Source organism: Anabrus simplex, chromosome 14 (genome assembly GCF_040414725.1).
Source record: "Anabrus simplex isolate iqAnaSimp1 chromosome 14, ASM4041472v1, whole genome shotgun sequence".
Taxonomy (NCBI): domain Eukaryota; kingdom Metazoa; phylum Arthropoda; class Insecta; order Orthoptera; family Tettigoniidae; genus Anabrus; species Anabrus simplex.
In genome coordinates, this window is record NC_090278.1 from 97,742,221 (window position 1) to 97,761,127 (window position 18,907).

Here is an 18,907-nt window from a genome sequence, read left to right on the forward strand (position 1 = left end):
CCATCCATTGAAATTTGTAAGAGTTTTTTTTTTTTAAATTGAGCCCTTTTGAATTTGAGACATTTTTCAAGGTCTCGTTGAAACATGTTGTCATATTGGTACACATTACTACTGACATATTGGTACCACTGCTTCCAAATTTTCACCACACATTCATAGCTGCATGAAACTCTTGAAACTCTAGAATTTTAAGATTTGATAAATATTTATGTTTTCAGTTATAAATTAAAATTTAATCTTAAAACATTGAAACTTTTAGCAACAAAAGAAGGATTACAAAAAACACAATTTAGAAGCAACATTAAAAATTCTGGAGTTTTAGTATCACAGTAGTCATAAATGAGTGTGCAAAATGTAATATCTCTAGGTAGAGTAGTTTAGGAGCAATGTGTACATAAATGTGAAAGAAGAAAAAAAGTGTTATCAGGAAACTGCAGTTAAAATTTGTGCTTCACTCACACCTGTCTCAGAACATTCCAGGACCATATTCTTCCTGGTGCTGGCTCTTCTCATCTGCTCTCTTCCTTTTTCTGTTTCTTTTTTGAATTCTACCATCCTTAGTGGATTCTGCACTTGCTTTTTGGGATTTTTTCACACGAGTCCCTCATTGCCTTCAACATGTTTCCCCAGGCTCGATATCCATGACTTCAAGAACCTATTTTCTTGACATCATGCCCTCATTGAAACATATCATTGCATCCAGTACACCTATTTGAAGGGTTCTGAAGCCCACAAATTCAGTTTTTGGAATGCTTTGCCAGATACAGTGATTAAAACTCTCACTGAAATTCTGTGTGCCACCATGTAACATTTAGACAACTAGGGCCCAGATGTTGATGACGTAAAAAAAGTTTTAAAAATGCATTATAAAATGGAGAAAGTGATCTTATAATAATGAGCTCACCAATATTTCAAAAGTACCAGGCGAGTTGGCCGTGCGGTTTGGGGCACACAGCTGTGAGCTTGCATCCAGGAGATAGTGGGTCGGCAGCCCTGAAGATGGTTTTCCGTGGTTTCCCATTTTCACACCAGGCAAATACTGGGGCTGTACCTTAAGACCACGCTCGCTTCCTTCCCATTCGTAGGCCTTTCCTATCCCACCGTCGCCAAAAGACCTATCAGTGTCGGTGCGACGTAAAACAAATAGCAAAAACAAAAATTTCAAAAATAACATCTTAGTCAATCAAAATAGATTTCTAGCACTTAACAAAAGGTTTATGTTCACTTTAGTCTGAGTTGCACTGCACTCTACATTTTGCATAATGTTTTATACTCTGTGTTTTTGTCCAGCACTTTTTCCACTTTTGATGCAATACCCACAACAATTTTGCCACAATTGTCGCCAAGACTAGTTTTCCACCCGGTTTATTAAGGAAATGGAATCAACCATTTTCTCCAACGATGTGATTATTGCTGTCAATAAGGCGAGATTTGATTTTATGGATGCCAAACTACCTTCAATGTTTGGTTCAGATAGCATATCATGGGCAATTTTTATTGCTGCAGCTTCTTCACTGTGTATTTCCTTCACTAACTTGAAGTTTTCGCAATAATACATACACGCGTTTAACCACGTGCTCCAGCGTGGTATGATAGGTTGTGGAGGTAATGCAATGTCTGCTCAGAAACGTGCAACTCGCGAGGGTGCTTTTAAGAAAACTTTCTTAACGTTCGCTATAAGCCTGTCTACACTGGGGTAAAGAGCCCTTACTTCTTCACAAACTCTGTGCAGTCCATGGGCAAGGCATGTAACATGGATGATTTTAGAATAGAGTGCCTTCAATGAATTAGCTGCTCGTACCATATACGGAGCAGCATCACTTAAAAATAAAAGTACATCGTCAAGTTTGATGCTCTCAGGCCACAGGTGAAACATAGCACTATCAAACACTTCGGTAGTCATTAAAAATATTGCACCTGGTGTATGCACTTCTAAAGTCCCAATCACAACGTTGGCTATATAATGCCCCATCGCATGTGAAGTTTTATCGATTGACACCCATGTCTTCTTCCTGTGAGTTTCGGAACTTATTTTGTTTAATATGTCATCGTAACACTGCGGCAAATAATTCTTGCGTACAGTTGATTTGTCTGGTATTTCTTGATTCATATGTTTTTTCCAAAAATCCACGTAATTTTGGGCTGTTGAGTTTATACACAGCGGAATGTTTGCAGATACAAATACATCACACAATTCTTTACTGAACTGTGAGGACTTGCCAGAAGTCAAAGCAACTGAAGGCAGTAAGCGCTGAGTTACAGGTTTATTTAAAACACACTGAAGAGCACGAATGTGTTTTATCGTGACCGATATGTTGCATTACAGTAAATCGTCTTTCAGCAGCTATTTTAGTTCCACACAGTTTGCAAAACAATATGCTTCCATCGGTAGACCACGCATTGTCACCAAATTCAGATACTAGTTGTTTTAAATGCACTGACACACTCTGTTTTATTTTAGGCATTTTGAAAGCGGCAATGAACTAATATCTTTTGCCGTGAACTATACGAAACTGAGTCAAGAATATCTATCCCTTCCCCTTTCTACCCCACCACAGCTGACCTCGGTCAACAGAGCAGGTAACATTCCATTCCGCTAACAACTGGTTTGCGAGAAAAAAAGAGCATGTGTATACCTACCCCCATAACCTTCTGCATCCAAGATATATTTTTTACTACTAATAGCAGTACTGAAATATTTTATTTCAATATTTTAAATTATCTTATGTCAGCTACCAGCTTGTTCTTAACTCTGAGAGACTTAACTTCCTCATATAAAGCTATGACATGACTAAATTGGAAAAATAATGACCTTAAAAGGTCGATTTCTCTAAAATATGACCCAAAAAACCACCAAACTTTTAAAAAAATGCTCCAAAAATGGAAAAATAGCATAAAATGCAAAAAGATGCAAAATAAAAATGACATATTTGAAGACGGGGAGGCTCGGCCGGAGTTTCTATGTACTTCAGCATTGTTTTAGGCAGTTCAGTAAAAAGATGACATGTCATCAACGTCCGGGCCCTAGTCAGCACTAAGTCCCTTATATACAGGTTTTATGGCATTCAGAACAGCCAATGGAAGTGAGTTCTTGTGGTGGTATTTAGGCCCCCCTGCCTTTTATTTCTGAAAGCCGCGCCAACCTTCTGGACACAGGTCATGTCTTTGTTCTTCATCTGTTGACATTTTGTGGTATAATGTTGCTTTTATGGCCTGTCATTGCTTGAAGGTTTCCTGTATTTCTTCTTATAGCAAGCCCAAAATACAGCTGCAGCTTATCAATTTCTGCACCAGGTAACCTCCCTCGACCACTGATTACCCAAATCCTTCTTCAACTTCCTAAGCCTACCTCTTCTACACATGGCCAACACACTCAAGTTTTTTCAATTTTTACATTGTTCCCATATGGTTTACAGTCATTTTACTTTTTTTTTACTCCCTTGGAATCACCATCACCTGGTACTTCACATATCTCAAACCTCGCTCACACCAAGAACGTTTGAACATTGCCACAGCACCTGTAGCCTCCATGTTACCACTAGGCCCGACATTTATGATCATTCTGGGTTACAGCACAACCATGGCAGTACTTTGTCAGGCATTCTACAACCAAGACTTTTCCCAGAATCTACAGATGTTATACTTACAACACCATTCAGTGATGTATATCCAGCCAACTTCCATCACAAGCAACAACATCACTAATATTGTCATTTGATTGATGATGATGATGATGATGATTGATGTTTGTTGTTTAAAGGGGCCTAACATCGAGGTCATCGCCCCTAATGGTACGAAATGAGACTAAATTATATGACCACTTAAAAGTCCAAAATCCTCCACTGATCAGAATTCAAAATGCGAGGACGAAGAATGAATGGATGGACCGATATGAATTTAAAACGATCAGTGGATCTGACCCACAGTACCTCACCTGCACAGAAGATGGCACAAAACAATATTATTACTGACCAAGGGACTGCTTCTATAGCACAGTGCTGAATCGATTATGCTTATAGTCAAAACGGGTCCAAAATCCAGGTCATGATGATGATGCTTGTTGTTTTAAGGGGCCTAACATCTAGGTCATCGGCCCCTGATGGTACGAAATGAGACGAAATGCAGTGACAAAATAAAAATCCAAAATACACCACTGACCAGAATTCAAAGCAATCAGTGGAGTCGACCCACAATGCCTCAGTCTCAGAAATTGACGGTAAACAATAGTAATACTGACCAAGGGACTACTTCTATAGCTCAAAATACTGAATCGATGATGCTTACAAGCTAAAGGGGTCCAAAATACAGGTCATCAGCCTTTCATAATGGTACTTATCACTTGAAAAGTAGAACCACGGTATTTGTCATGGTGCGGTACTAATCAAAAGCATCGTAGACTCGCGGTATTCCACACATTATGGTACTACTGACAGGTGATGAAATTCGCACATGGAATACAGACCTATGGTGTTTCGCACATGGCGGCGCCATTTACAGGCAACACAAACCTATGGTTTTCATCACATAAGTGTACTAACCACAGGGACTCGTACTATTCTGTGGTGTTGTGTGTATAGTGGGTACTAATCATAGTCAAGCCAGTACCCTGGTGTCGCTCATATAGTGCTACTAATCACAAACCTATTTGGTAACTAACATAGTGGTACTGCGCGCAAGTAATAGAGACCCATGGTGTTCCCTGTGTGGTGGTACTAGTTTCATGGTTCTTATCCAATCATCCCTTTGTCACCCCTTTTAGTCGCCTCTTACGACAGGCAGGGGATACCGTGGGTGTATTCGTCTGCGTCCCCCACCCACATGGGGTTCCAGGTCATCAGCCCCTCATAATGGTATTTATCACTAGGAAAGTAGAACCATGCCATGTGTAATGTTGCGATACTAATCAAAAGTAACGGAAACTCGCGGCATTCCACACATTATGGTACTACTCACAGGTAGTGTAATGCGCACATGTAACACAGACCTATGGTGTTTCGCACACTGCAGTGCTATTTGCAGGCAACACAAACCTATGGCGTTCCTCACATTAATGTACTAACCACAGGGACTCGTACTATCCCATGGAATTTCTCGCATAGTGGGAACTGAGCATAGGTAAGGCAGAACCAGAGTGTTGCTCATCCCCTGGTGTCGCTCATATAGGGGTACGAATCACAGGTACTGTAGGACCCACCTCCTGATTCACACACTGTCGCTACTAATCACAAACCTATTGCGTACCTAACATAGTGGTACTACGCGCAAGTAAATGCAACCCATGGTGTTCCCTGCCTGATGATACTAATAATAAGTAGTTTCATGGTTCTAATTGGATCTTCCCTTGGTCGCCCCTTTTAGTCGCCTCTTACGACAGGCAAAGGATACTGTGGGTGTATTCGTCTGCGTCCCCCACCCACAGGGGGTTCCAGGTCATCAGCCCCTCATAATGGTATTTATCGCTAGGAAAGTAGAACCATGCTATGTGTAATGTTGCGGTACTAACCAAAAGTAATGGAAACATGGAGTGTGTGTTTGGTCCGCGAGAGGCATTTTATTTCCCTCAGGTACGCGGGCAAGCCGGTTAGGACCCCCCTATCCGCCACCTGGGACGCGCCACGTGGGAGTATCACTTCACCCCCTGCTACGCCAGCGTAGCAGGTTCGTGGACTACTGTCATTTAGAAAGCTTGGCTTCTTCAGCTGCATTTACCACACAACCCAAGGAAACACGTTTCAATGAATATAAAATTACGTTGTTGGCTTTGACAAATGTACTTGATTGAGGTGGCAGTTTCATTATGGAACAAAAAAACCTGTCTTGATTTCTTGCCTTTCCCAGTACATCTCATTGCATAGGAAAATCTAATATTTACCTTGTAAATTCTATTTCTATTCACACTTGATGACATAGACGAATGTTCTGATTTACAGATACTGCATACTAGAATGATTTTACTTGCTAGGCCTCTTCTACAGTTTACATCTTCTACAATTGACATTTTGACAGTACATACACATGACATGGTTCTGAACCAAATCAGATATAACATCTAAATCTAACATTACACTGCCACCAGAAGTATAATTTTCTTCCTTGTTTTCTTCTGTAAGATAACTAATCGTTTGAAGCTCTTGAAACACACACGTCTATTGTTTTTGTGGGGTTAGAAGATGAATTATTGTCTTGCACTGGACTCAAAAACTAGCATTCACTGTATTTTTCTTGTATCTGTTGCCTTTTTGGTGGTGTTTCCTATTGAAATTCTTAATTTGTGGCATATTTATACACGTTTCAAATACCACAGATTCTACGAAAGACGTTCTAAGAATTACAATTCGCAACTTTCGGAGTATGTTTACTTCGTGTAATAACAAAAGCAGCCACAATTCTTTCACTGTGTCCATGTGTAGTCTTTTGTTCACGACACACGGGAGGTACCAACTTCTGAAACGAGCCATCAAACAAGATCTTTGTGCAATTAGTAGAGAAATTATAGTCATTAGTGGAGTTTGAAAAGTGGGGCATGACAAAAATAAGGCCTCACATTATTCTTAATTTCTTTGTGAAATCAGATAAAAATACATATAAATTATACATATTCTTGTTCAGGAAGGCGCACTTTTCAAATTAAGAACAACAAAAAAATTGAAATTTCCGACCTGTTCACATACTTCTGCCCTTAATCACGTGGTGATGTAGACAATACAGTTGGAAGCCAGGTTTTGAGATTGCGCTCAACCAAGACCATCTACTGTATAATAGTATCAGACCAATACAGAATCAACATGGCCAACACATCGGTTGAATGTAAACGTGTGATACATAAACATAACCTTCTGATTATTGTATTGAATTGCTGAGTTGTAATAACAATGAACAGAATATTTTACTTTGGTAATAGACCAGTACTATCTAGAAATAGCCTATATTTAGATAAGCATACTGCCAGTTGATACCTTGTCCTCTAATTTAAAAAAGAGAATATAATGTTCATTCACAGATAAAATAAATAGCTTTATCACCTTTTTTATAACCTCACTTTTAAAAACCTCAAAATATATAGTAAATGAGAAATGTACTAGGATAGGCACCAACACAGAGTTTTGGCCTTATGCGGGAAAAAAATAGCTCTACAAGTACACAGAAAACATCCTCTCTATTCACAAATTTATCCTCAAATGTATTAATGCACCCTGATAAATTATTTGCAACTACACTTGATCTGAATGTGAGTGCATCTGCTGTAATATGAATTACGTCCAGGCACACAATATAATCGACATGTCCTAATATATCAAAATAGTTTTAAAACCAAATTTCAATAAGTACATCGCTACACTAACGTTTCCCAATCAAACCAAGCCAACAGACAGGACCAAACTGCTGCTTCACTCATGCTCATGTTTACATTTAAACAAACCAAACCATTTTAGCTAATATCGATAGCTGCATTAAGGTCTGATATATTGTAGTTGGTTTTGGCTCAACCGATATAAATCAATATGAATGGCAGCTTGGGGTTGGCTGGATCAAGACCGAATACATACAGACATACTTCACAAACTCGAAATCTCCAAACCAACAAACTTTCATCTTATAATGTTATGTCACTTAATTTTAAATCTTGTTCTGTATTCACAAAATTACATGTGATATTACAAGCTACTAGTCGTGCCTCAAAACGTCCGATCCCCTTGCATGAAAGATAGGTTAGGAACTCAACATGGCGCAGCCCGACCAGTGTTACAATGCATTACACATTTACATAAGGCTTACCTACGTCAGAGCATTTAATAACACGTTCAGTACCTGCTTCTGAGCGGGACACTTGAATGCCTGGACCAGACATTTTCATGCCCGGCCCTCTTGATGTGCATCACTTAATACAATTTACAATTACTCCTAAACTATAAATGTTAGAAAAATGTTACTTTGTGCTTACCTCTAGTAAATATTTAGGGTGTGATGTCTGGTGTCACAGGTTTCAAAATACATCTAATTTTATACGGCCTGTATTTTTGGCATAATGATTACTGTCACCGAAGTGAAGAAATGAAGGAATAGGAAGGAAGTGTATTCGGAACATTGTATTAGAAGATATCGAAGTATGAAAAACAGGGTCTTCGGTCCAGTACATTTTTATATCAGGATTTTGGACTGTTTCCACGATTGCATGATCGAATTCTTTGTGAAAGGCCGGGGCACCGCACTTATCACTTGACTCGCGTATAGCTTGGCCTGCTCAAACACATACTGATAAAATTCGTCATTCATGAAAATACGTAACTCAAAATATCCTGCTTATTTTCTATTTGAACGTTTATACCTGAATTATCTGTAAAGGGTGGAACAGGTGGACAATTACTAGGATGATATGTATCAGGCACTTCACTTTTCTCTATAGGCCTATCGGATTCGAGAATCGGAATTTCCTCGTCACTCTCACTATCTGAGTCTATTTCAGGAATAAGTTCATCACCAGAATAATCATTGTGAACAATATCTAATAATTAATCTTCCGTAAGAAACTTGGTTTTATAAGCCATTATACTACACTCGGTAAGAACGACACGCACTGCATTGGAATCTCAAGTACCGACTTGACGCGCGAGGAAGTGCTGAGATATTCCCGCTAAAACAGCTAAGATAAACATGAGCCCACTCAACGCGAGGATCAACCAACTTCCTGCTACAACCAGTAACGCTAACTAAGGTGTAAGAATGCATAGACGACGAATATTAACAGCATTGCTTCACGCGGAACATTAAACGTCTTACACGGTCCACGGTCCGCAATGAGATGATAATAATAATAATAATAATAATAATAATAATAAGTGAATTTCACTTTCCGCATTCAGTCAGTGTTTTTTTTTGTGTGTGTGTGTGTTTGTTTTTACATTTTACGGGGTAGTAACTATCGCATAATTCGTTACATAGTAAACAAACATTCGCTGGATTGTGGATATTTGTCTATATGCATATTTTTTTTTTATAGAAGCCATGTATTTAAGCGATTGGAAAAACTGGGAACGCAATATAGGCCTAATTTGTCAAGCTCGCCATTCCCCAACAACACAGAATATTCAATAGTAAACATTGAAAATTTCGATCGATCATAGTTGCTACTGTTTGGTAGATAGATAGATAGATAGATAGATAGACATGATTTATTTTAACTGGCAAAGTTAGGGACACGTGTCCCTGTCTTACACTTAACCAGTGAAATACATAATTAACATAAAAATATATAACATACTGAATAAATGAAAAAAAGAGACTGAAACAAATTACTACGGTACCATGCTATCCTGCTGTACATAAAAATAACTATTATAATACACAATATAAATTAACATTTTGCTTCCTGTGAAGAAAATAATATACAACAAAGAACGAATTACAATTTCAATAATAATAATAATAATAATAATAATAATAATAATAATAATAATAATAATAATAATAATAATAATAATAATAATATAGATAAACCTACTAATATTTACAATTAATTTGTCCAATTCCAGAAGTATATCACATTGACGAAATGTTCAGTTTTCATGTGTTTACTGTGGGTGCAAAACATTGCAAAATGGGGATAGGGATAAGGATAACTATGCAGGAAAACCACAGCTGAGTACTTTCTAACACTACTGATGAATAGTAATAATAATAATAATAATAATAATGATAATCAATAATGATGATAATAATAATAATAAGAAGAAGAAGAATGGCCAATAGAAGAAGAAGAAGAAGAATAAGAAGACTGTCGCACCACGAGCTCGTTTCATAGAGATATTTTGAACACATACTTTTAAATCTTCCGTGGTTTGATATCCCTCTGACCTCCTGCGGAAGGAAGTTCCATTCACGGCTGGCCACAACAGTGAAGGAATTGTTGTAGGTTGAGGATTTATGCTTAGGAATAGCGAGCAGTGTCGAGCTCAGCGCTTTGGTGTTTTTATCATGGTGTTCATAAAGGCTATGAAATCGTTCATACAGGTAAGATGGGGATTGTAAGGTAAGGATTCGGTGCAATGAAGTCAGGGTATGCAGCTTGCGTCTGTCTTCAAGGCGTAGCCATCCGAGGTCGACATAAGACTGGGTAACATGGTCTGAAAATTTCAGATTACAAATAAATCTTACACAGGCATTCTGTGCACATTGTAGTTTATCTCGAAGCTCGGTTTTCACATCTTTGTAAACTACGTCACAATAATCGAATATTGGAAGAACGAGGGTTTCAACTAGTTTCTTCTTTAAACTGAACGGAAAAGTAAATTTGAAATTGTTTAATGTGTGCAACGTAGCAAAAACTCGTCTACTCACCAATATTACCTGATCCGTCCACAAGAGGTGCTGGTCAATGGTTACTCCGAGATTGTTTACGCTCTTGCAAAAGGGCAAAACTTGATTTTGAAGTTGTACGTCGGGGATGGACATGCGGAAATTGTCGGAAATAAGTCTTGGGTGGGCAATTACTATAGTTTGGGACTTTTTTGGGTTCAAAATAAGTCCATGCTGGTAAGACCATTTACTTATGGCCTCTAGATCCATGTTAATTTTCTCGATTGCTGTCAGAACGTCTGTTGGTTTTGCATGGATGTACAATTGTACGTCGTCAGCATAGATGTGACGTTTACAATGTGTCAGCTGATTAGCTAGGTCGTTGATATAGACAGAAAATAGCAAAGGAGCAAGGATTGACCCTTGTGGGACACCTCCTTTTACATATTGCCACGAAGAAAATGCACCTTGATTGGTGACACGTTGTTGACGTTCGTGTAAATAAGCTCCCAACCATCTCAGAGTACTAATATATAAGTAATAATAACGTAAATGTTTCCACCTTTTCAATACTACAATATATTCACAAAATTACAAAATTATACGGTACTAGTTTCGACCCATCTAGGGGTCATCATCAGCCGTATTGGAGCAAAGATCATTTGTGGCGAAATCCTAAGACAATATTATTTTAAAGAATAACAAGTGAAATGAGATGTTTGTCTAAAAAAACTTAATGTTTTTACACTGAGTATCTTTGTTGAAGATGTCTCCTACACTATTATTCTGGTTTAAATTACATAGTTCTCTTTGTTGATCGTATAGATGGCATTATAGTAAAATGTGGTCCACAGTCTTTCTTTTTTTTTTTTTGAGAAGATATGTGCACGAGTCAGTTTGCTATGGCCTATACGTATTCCAGTAATGAGCACTTGTTATAAACGCTGAAGGAATGAAACATCAAATTTATCTGTAGATCCACGCCTGATATCATGGAGTCTTGTGGGTTGTTCCTGTGTCCACTCAGTTAACCATAACCATTGTTTTTGGATCTTTGTGGTAAGAAAACTAGCAACATCAGTGTGGGCACCATATAGCTGATGATGCTATTGGTTACCACATTCGAGATCACACGTATTTAAAAAAAAAAAATTATTAAGTTTTCTTTACAATTTATTCCTGGCATAAAAGACATGCCCTAGATTAATGTTATAAAAACTGAAAAATGTGCTTCTATTACACGGATAAATACGGTATGTCCATTTTATCTGGCAAAAGAATGAATTTCCAATTTTTTTTTTCTGAATTGCCTGACATTTCCCAGTTTTCCCATTATTTATTGAATTCTCTGACATTTCCCGTTTCCCTGGTTTTCCATACTGGTGGACACCCTGTAGCCTACTTTAGGGTTCTTGGAGATGTAGAGGTGCTGGAATAATATGCCAGTAAATCTACCAGCATGACGCTGGTGTATTTCAGCATCCACAAATACCACCGGACTAAGATGGGATCAAACTTGACAGCCTTCTACCCCCTGAGCCACTCAGGTGGGCAATATATGTGCTTGCAGATATGCCATGCAGTGTGGACTCTGAGGATACCTTGTTTTGATTTAGACAAACATATTTTTAAGTTTTTCTCAAATTTATATTATAAATCTTATTGTGTTATTGTTGTTTTGTAGTATACCGTCTTTGACGGTCTTGCCTGCATAGTATTTTCACTTTTAATAAGAGAAATAGAGCAAGTAGATCGCAATAACTACACCCTCTTTGACTGATGAAGACCTTGTGTTGAAATTTTTTTTATTTTATTTTTTGTGTTAATCTACTCTGTTGTGTTTACCAACATAACTTACTCATTTCAGAGTTTCAAGGAGAAGCAGAGGTGGTCCCAAGAATCTCCCAAGAAAGAAGCTTGACGATGGCTTGCTTAGTGTTTAACTTAACATTCCAAGCTAACGTTTAGTTAATTTATTCTGCTAGTCACTAGAGCTGAAGTGCCTGCAGTGTTAAGCTGCTGTTGACAGATCTGAGGGCTTGTTCCATATTTTAATTAAAGTGAATGTACTTACAGAATTCTCTTTACAATGTAGATGTTTAGATAACATTAGATAAAGATCTCTAATTGCAGCTAACAGGGAACAGTATCAGTTATAATGGGCATATTTTCAGCATTCAAGCCCCTTATGGACAGCGACATCCTGCATCATTATAATGAAGGCAGTGTTGAAGTACTTAAGGCAGAATGAGGTCTGTTCTTTAGCTCCTCTAGAATGTCGTCTATGGATTGGATTGAAGAAATGAGCTTTCTTTATAATGCTAGGGATGGGGCACGAGAGTCCCTCAAGAACAGTAAACAACATGCTGTTTGCTTCTTCCACTCACAGCGAATGTGATAGAAAGTCGACCCATGTGACAGCAAGCCTTTGTTTTATGGTGTCTTGTGTCCTATATTTAGCCTCACAGTATTTCACACATGTTCCAGAAATTAAAATGCAATGTACAGTAATGTTTGTCCTGGTGTAGTAGGTTCAAGGTTGGGCATGAAGAGCCACGAGACATTTCAAGGCAGGCAAGCATCTACTTTGTGTTGTTCTTAGTTCCTCCTTTGTGAATAAGTAGTTTACAGTTGCATACAAAGTTCTTACTTTAACATACAACAGAAAGCAACATTCAAAGGAATAACACCACTCACTTTTTATTTAGTTGCAAATAATATTTTGTATGTTTTTTGAATAGGTTTTGTTCTTTTTCATTTCTTTGTACAAATAAGCAGTTATGCCAATTATTACAGCACTCTCAAGGATGTTGTGCATGTATTAAGAAAGATAAAGCAAAAATGTGATCCGTAGTGTGGACATGTTGTGATGTTCAGTCCCAAGACTCTGGACCCAAAAGAATTCCCATTCCTCTTAGCGGTTAAATTCTTAGTCAACTACGAGTCTTTCTTTGATTGCTAACAAATGTTGTAGATTACAGTGAAGCTGGTGACTAGCATGACTCATCACTGTACCATCTGTAATGCAGTGGTAGCTTGACTTACAGACAGCTTCAACTTGAAAGAAACTGGGTTTTTTCACCTTTTCATGTAAAAAATATGATAGTGATAAGGTAAAAGAAAATTGCATACTTCTTAACTTTGTAATGGCTCTGTTTATTCTAAACAAGGATAACATTTTAGATTTTGACATGAAAAACATATTTTTACATTCTTTCTCAAACTTATATTAAACTCTTATTGTTCTACTGTACAATACTGTCTTTCATGTTCTTGCCTGCATATTTTTTTAATTTATGGAGATCCACTATGTTTAATTCTGATTTGAAATTTATTTATAAAAAGTTGAGTGTAATTGACATAATCAGATCATACATAGAAACATAACACATAAAGGGAAAACGACAATGACCGGTCAGTGTGGATGAGGGGACAGCAGAAAGAGGAGACAATATCTCCACATCTTCAAATAATAGGCTCTCTCTTCATCAATCTCATTTCTTCTGCGTGTCTGCTTCCTAGGGTGGACATCAACACTCGCTGGATCTTCAGTCATGATGCAGGAAGTTGGATAGAAAAGGGGAAGGGTGGTCCCACATCAAGACTGTGCTGATCACGAGAGCCTGTATTTGAGGATGGAACTATATTGTCCTTGCCCCTTTGTGTTTTCATGCTTGCTCTAGTCTTCTCGAAGAAAGACTCGTAGTTGACTAAGAATTTAACCGCTAAGAGGAATGGGAATTCTTTTGGCTCCAGAGTCTTGGGACTGAACATCACAACATGTCCACACTACGGATCACATTTTTCCTTTATCTTTCTTAACACATGCACAACATCCTTGAGAGTGCTGTAATAATTGTAATAATTGGCATAACTGCTTATTTGTACAAAGAAATGAAATAGAACAAAACCTATTCAAAAAACATATGAAACATTATTTACAACTAAATAAAAATTGAGTGGTGTTATTCCTTTGAATGTTGCTTTCTGTTGTATTTTAAAGTAAGAACTTTGTATGCAACTGTAAACTACTTATTCACAAAGGAGGAACTAAGAACAACACAAAGTAGATGTTTGACTGCCTTGAAATGTCTCGTGGCTCCTCATGGCCAACTTCAAACTTACTACACCAGGACTCCTTCCTCCCACACTGATCTGTCAGTGTTTGTTCTATTGTTTCTTGCCGTTACTTATTGTAATCAATTCCCATGCTTTCTGTTGATGTGTGTTTGTTTGTAGTATTGAAGAATTAAACTTGTCAACCCGTCAATCTTATCCATAGACAATATGAATGCCATTTCTCATTCATTCCTGCGACTATCAAAGCATTGTATACTTGAAAGACGTGGCATATTGAGAAGAACAGATTCCCAAAGGTAGCAGGAGTTAGTTGTTTTTGTTATGTACAGTCTTTGCAAAAGGCTTAAGGAAAAACCCAAGTGTACTTACTGAAATGACTTTACAAATAAAATCCTACATTTTGTACACCAATGTATTTTGATTTTCTATTTATGCAGAGTATAAGATAATAAATGTATTTTAAAACTGAACAGAACAGAGTGTTTCTTAATGTAATCTTATCCACCCTGACAGAGTACATCAGATCTAGATACTCTGCGAGGTCGTTCCCCGTTGCTTCTGTCACCGACCCAGAAGTTGCTGATATACATCAGTCTGCCGAGCCCTCTGAAACGAATACACCAACCCACATTTTTACACCTGACTGCATAATAAGTGGTGTTAATACTAATACTCACACCTCCTTTCTATGTTGTGGAAGACATTTCTTTTCTTTGCAGTATCAACTTAGTTGACCTGTAACCTTCCAGTCTCAAAACTGATGCAAGATCACTACAAAATATGTGGAAAAGAAAACATTTGTTAATAACACAATGGCATGTTTTGCTCCTGAAAGAACAGCATGTATTATCTTCTGTCTCTAAATATACAGTGGAACCTCAATTATCCGTTCCCGGAAACTATGTTTTCCCGCATTATTCGTTCAAATTATATGGTCCCGCAAACATCCTAATTAAATTATGTTGTAAAAATCCTGCATTATCCATTCCTCGAAGAAACAATTTCCCGGATCAACCATCGAAAAATTTCAGTCCCGTTGTTGTTGTTGTTTGAGTCATCAGTCCATAGACTGGTTTGATGCAGCTCTCCATGCCACCCTATCCTGTGCTAACCTTTTCATTTCTACGTAGCTATTGCATCCTACATCTGCTCTAATCTGTTTGTCATATTCATACCTTGGTCTACCCCTACCGTTCTTGCCACCTACACTTCCTTCAAAAACCAACTGAACAAGTCCTGGGTGTCTTAAGATGTGTCCTATCATTCTATCTCTTCTTCTCGTCAAATTTAGCCAAATCGATCTCCTCTCACCAATTCGATTCAGTATCTCTTCATTCGTGATTCGATCTATCCATCTCACCTTCAGCATTCTTCTGTAACACCACATTTCAAAAGCTTCTATTCTCTTTCTTTCTGAGCTAGTTATCGTCCATGTTTCACTTCCATACAATGCCACGCTCCACACAAAAGTCTTCAAAAACATCTTTCTAATTCCGATATCAATGTTTGAAGTGAGCAAATTTCTTTTCTTAAGAAAGCTCTTCCTTGCTTGTGCTAGTCTGCATTTTATGTCCTCCTTACTTCTGCCATCGTTGGTTATTTTACTACCCAAATAACAATATTCATCTACTTCCTTTAAGACTTCGTTTCCTAATCTAATATTCCCTACATCACCTGCCTTCGTTCGACTGCACTCCATTACTTTTGTTTTGGACTTATTTATTTTCATCTTGTACTCCTTACCTAAGACTTCATCCATACCATTCAGCAACTTCTCGAGATCTTCTGCAGTCTCAGATAAAATAACAATATCATCGGCAAATCTCAAGGTTTTGATTTCCTCTCCTTGGACTGTGATTCCCTTTCCAAATTTCTCTTTGATTTCCTTTACTGCCTGTTCTATGTAAACATTGAAAAGGAGAGGGGACAAACTGCAGCCTTGCCTCACTCCTTTCTGGATTGCTGCTTCTTTTTCAAAGCCCTCGATTCTTATCACTGCAGACTGATTTTTATACAGGTTGTAGATAATTCTTCGTTCTCGGTATCTGATCCCTATCATCTTCAGAATCATAAATAGCTTTTTCTAATCAACATTATCGAATGCCTTTTCTAGATCTACGAATGCCATGTACGTGGGCTTGTCCTTCTTGATTCGATCCTCTAAGATCAGACGTAAAGTCAGGATTGCTTCACGTGTTCCTACATTTCTTCTGAAGCCAAATTGATCTTCCCCCAACTCAGCTTCAACTTGTTTTTCCATTCTTCTGTAAATAATACGTGTTAAAATTTTGCAGGCACGAGATACTAAACTAAGAGTGCGGTAGTTTTCACACCTGTCAGCACCGGCTTTCTTGGGAATAGGTATAACAACATTCTGCTGAAAATCGGATGGGACTTCTCCTGTCTCATACATCTTGTACACTAAATGAAATAACCTTACCATGCTGGTTTCTCCTAAGGCAGTCAGTAATTCAGCGGGAATATCATCAATTCCAGGTGCCTTGTTCCTATTTAGGTCACTCACAGCTCTGTCAAACTCTGACCTCAAAATTGGGTCTCCCATTTCATCAGCATCAACAGCCTCTTCATGTTCCAAAACGAAATTATCTACATCGTTACCTTGATACAACTGTTGGATATGCTCCTGCCATCTTTCTGCTTTGTCTTCTTTCCCTAGAAGTGGCTTTCCATCTGAGCTCTTGATATTCATGCACCTAGATTTTCTTTCTCCAAAGGTTTCCTTGATTTTCCTGTATGCAGCATCTACCTTTCCCAGGACCATACAGCCTTCGACATCCTTGCACTTCTCCTTCAGCCATTCTTCCTTAGCTACCTTGCACTTTCTATCCACTTCATTCTTTAATCGCCTGTATTCTTTTCTGCCCTCTTCATTTCTAGCATTCTTGTATTTTCGTCGTTCATCAATCAGGTCTAGTATCTCCTGAGTTATCCACTGATTCTTAGTTGATCTTTTCTTCCTTCCTAACATTTCTTCAGCAGCCCTACTGACTTCATTTTTCATGACTCTCCACTCTTCCTCTACTGTGTTTCCTTCGGCCTTTTCATTTAGTCCTTGTGCAACATGTTCCTTGAAACAATCCATCACACTCTTTTCTTTCAACTTGTCTAGATCCCATCTTTTTGCATTCTTTCCTTTCTTCAATTTCTTCAATTTCAGATGGCATTTCATGACCAACAAGTTGTGGTCAGAGTCCACGTCTGCTCCTGGGAAAGTTTTGCAATCCAACACCTGGTTTCTGAATCTCTGCCTAATCATAATGAAGTCTATTTGATACCTTCCAGTGTCTCCAGGTCTCGTCCACGTATACAGCCGTCGTTTGTGGTGTTTGAACCAAGTATTGGCAAGGACTAAATTATGGTCAGTGCAGAATTCAACCAGCCGACTTCCTCTTTCGTTCCTTTGTCCCAATCCAAATTCTCCTACTGTGCTACCTTCTCTTCCTTGGCCTACCACTGCGTTCCAGTCTCCCATCACAATTAGATTCTCGTCACCTTTTACATATTGTATTAAATCTTCTATCTCCTCATATATTCTTTCAATTTCTTCATCATCCGCTGAACTAGTAGGCATATAGACCTGCACTATTGTGGTGGGCATTGGTTTGGTGTCTATCTTGGCGACAATAATTCTTTCACTATGCTGGTCGTAGTAGCTTATCCGCTGCCCTATTTTCTTATTCATTATTAAACCAACTCCTGCATTACCCCTGTTTGATTTCGTGTTGATAATTCGGTAGTCGCCTGACCAAAAATCCTGTTCTTCCTGCCAACGTACTTCACTTATACCAACTACATCTAACTTTAGCCTATCCATCTCCCTTTTCAGATTCTCTAACCTACCACAACGATTCAAACTTCTAACATTCCACGCTCCGACTCGCAGAATGTCAGTATCCATCTTCCTGATGATCGCCCCCTCTCGTGTAGTCCCCACCCGGAGATCCGAATGGGGGACTAGTTTACCTCCGGAATATTTTACCCGGGAGGAAGCCATCATCAGTACATCATTCATACAGAGAGAGCTGCATGTCCTCGGGAGGTGGTTACGGCTGTAGTTTCCCGTTGCTTTCAGCCGTGTAGCAGTATCAACACAGCTAAGCCATGTTGAGTATTATTACAAGGCCGTATCAGTCAATCATCTAGACTGCCGCCCTTGCAACTACCGAAAGGCTGCTACCCCCCTTTCGATGAACCATTCGTTAGTCTGGTCTCTCAACAGATACCCATCCGATATGGTTGCACCTGCGGCTCGGCTATCTGCATCATTGGGACACGCAAGCCTCCCCACCGCGGCAAGGTCACATGGTTCGCGGAGGAAGATTTCAGTCCCATCAACGCTAAATCCTCGATCAAGTGATTTCAAGAAAAAGTATCTCACGAAAGGACGGCTACAAAATACCTATGACTCCCTAAACCCTTCATTTTGATGGGTAATTTTAATAGCCACAACAGTTTATGGAGTAGTCGCAATACTGATGCAAGGGGGAAAGAAATAGAGAAGATACTAGATGAA

At 38.5% G+C, this 18,907-nt stretch overlaps 1 protein-coding gene and 1 long non-coding RNA gene across 2 annotated transcripts in view; one reads left to right on the forward strand and one right to left on the reverse strand.

Annotated features, from left to right (window-relative positions):
* The window catches only part of LOC136885487 (probable multidrug resistance-associated protein lethal(2)03659), a 251,334-nt gene extending 236,842 nt beyond the window's left edge, over positions 1 to 14,492 (forward strand). Inside the window, exon 25 of the mRNA XM_067158066.2 lies at positions 12,161 to 14,492. Within this exon, the coding sequence (XP_067014167.2) occupies positions 12,161 to 12,214 (54 nt within the window). The 3' untranslated portion in view covers positions 12,215 to 14,492. The remainder of the gene's footprint in view (positions 1 to 12,160) is intronic.
* The window catches only part of LOC136885488 (uncharacterized), a 154,273-nt gene that overhangs the window by 84,269 nt on the left and 51,097 nt on the right, over positions 1 to 18,907 (reverse strand). The window lies entirely within an intron of this gene.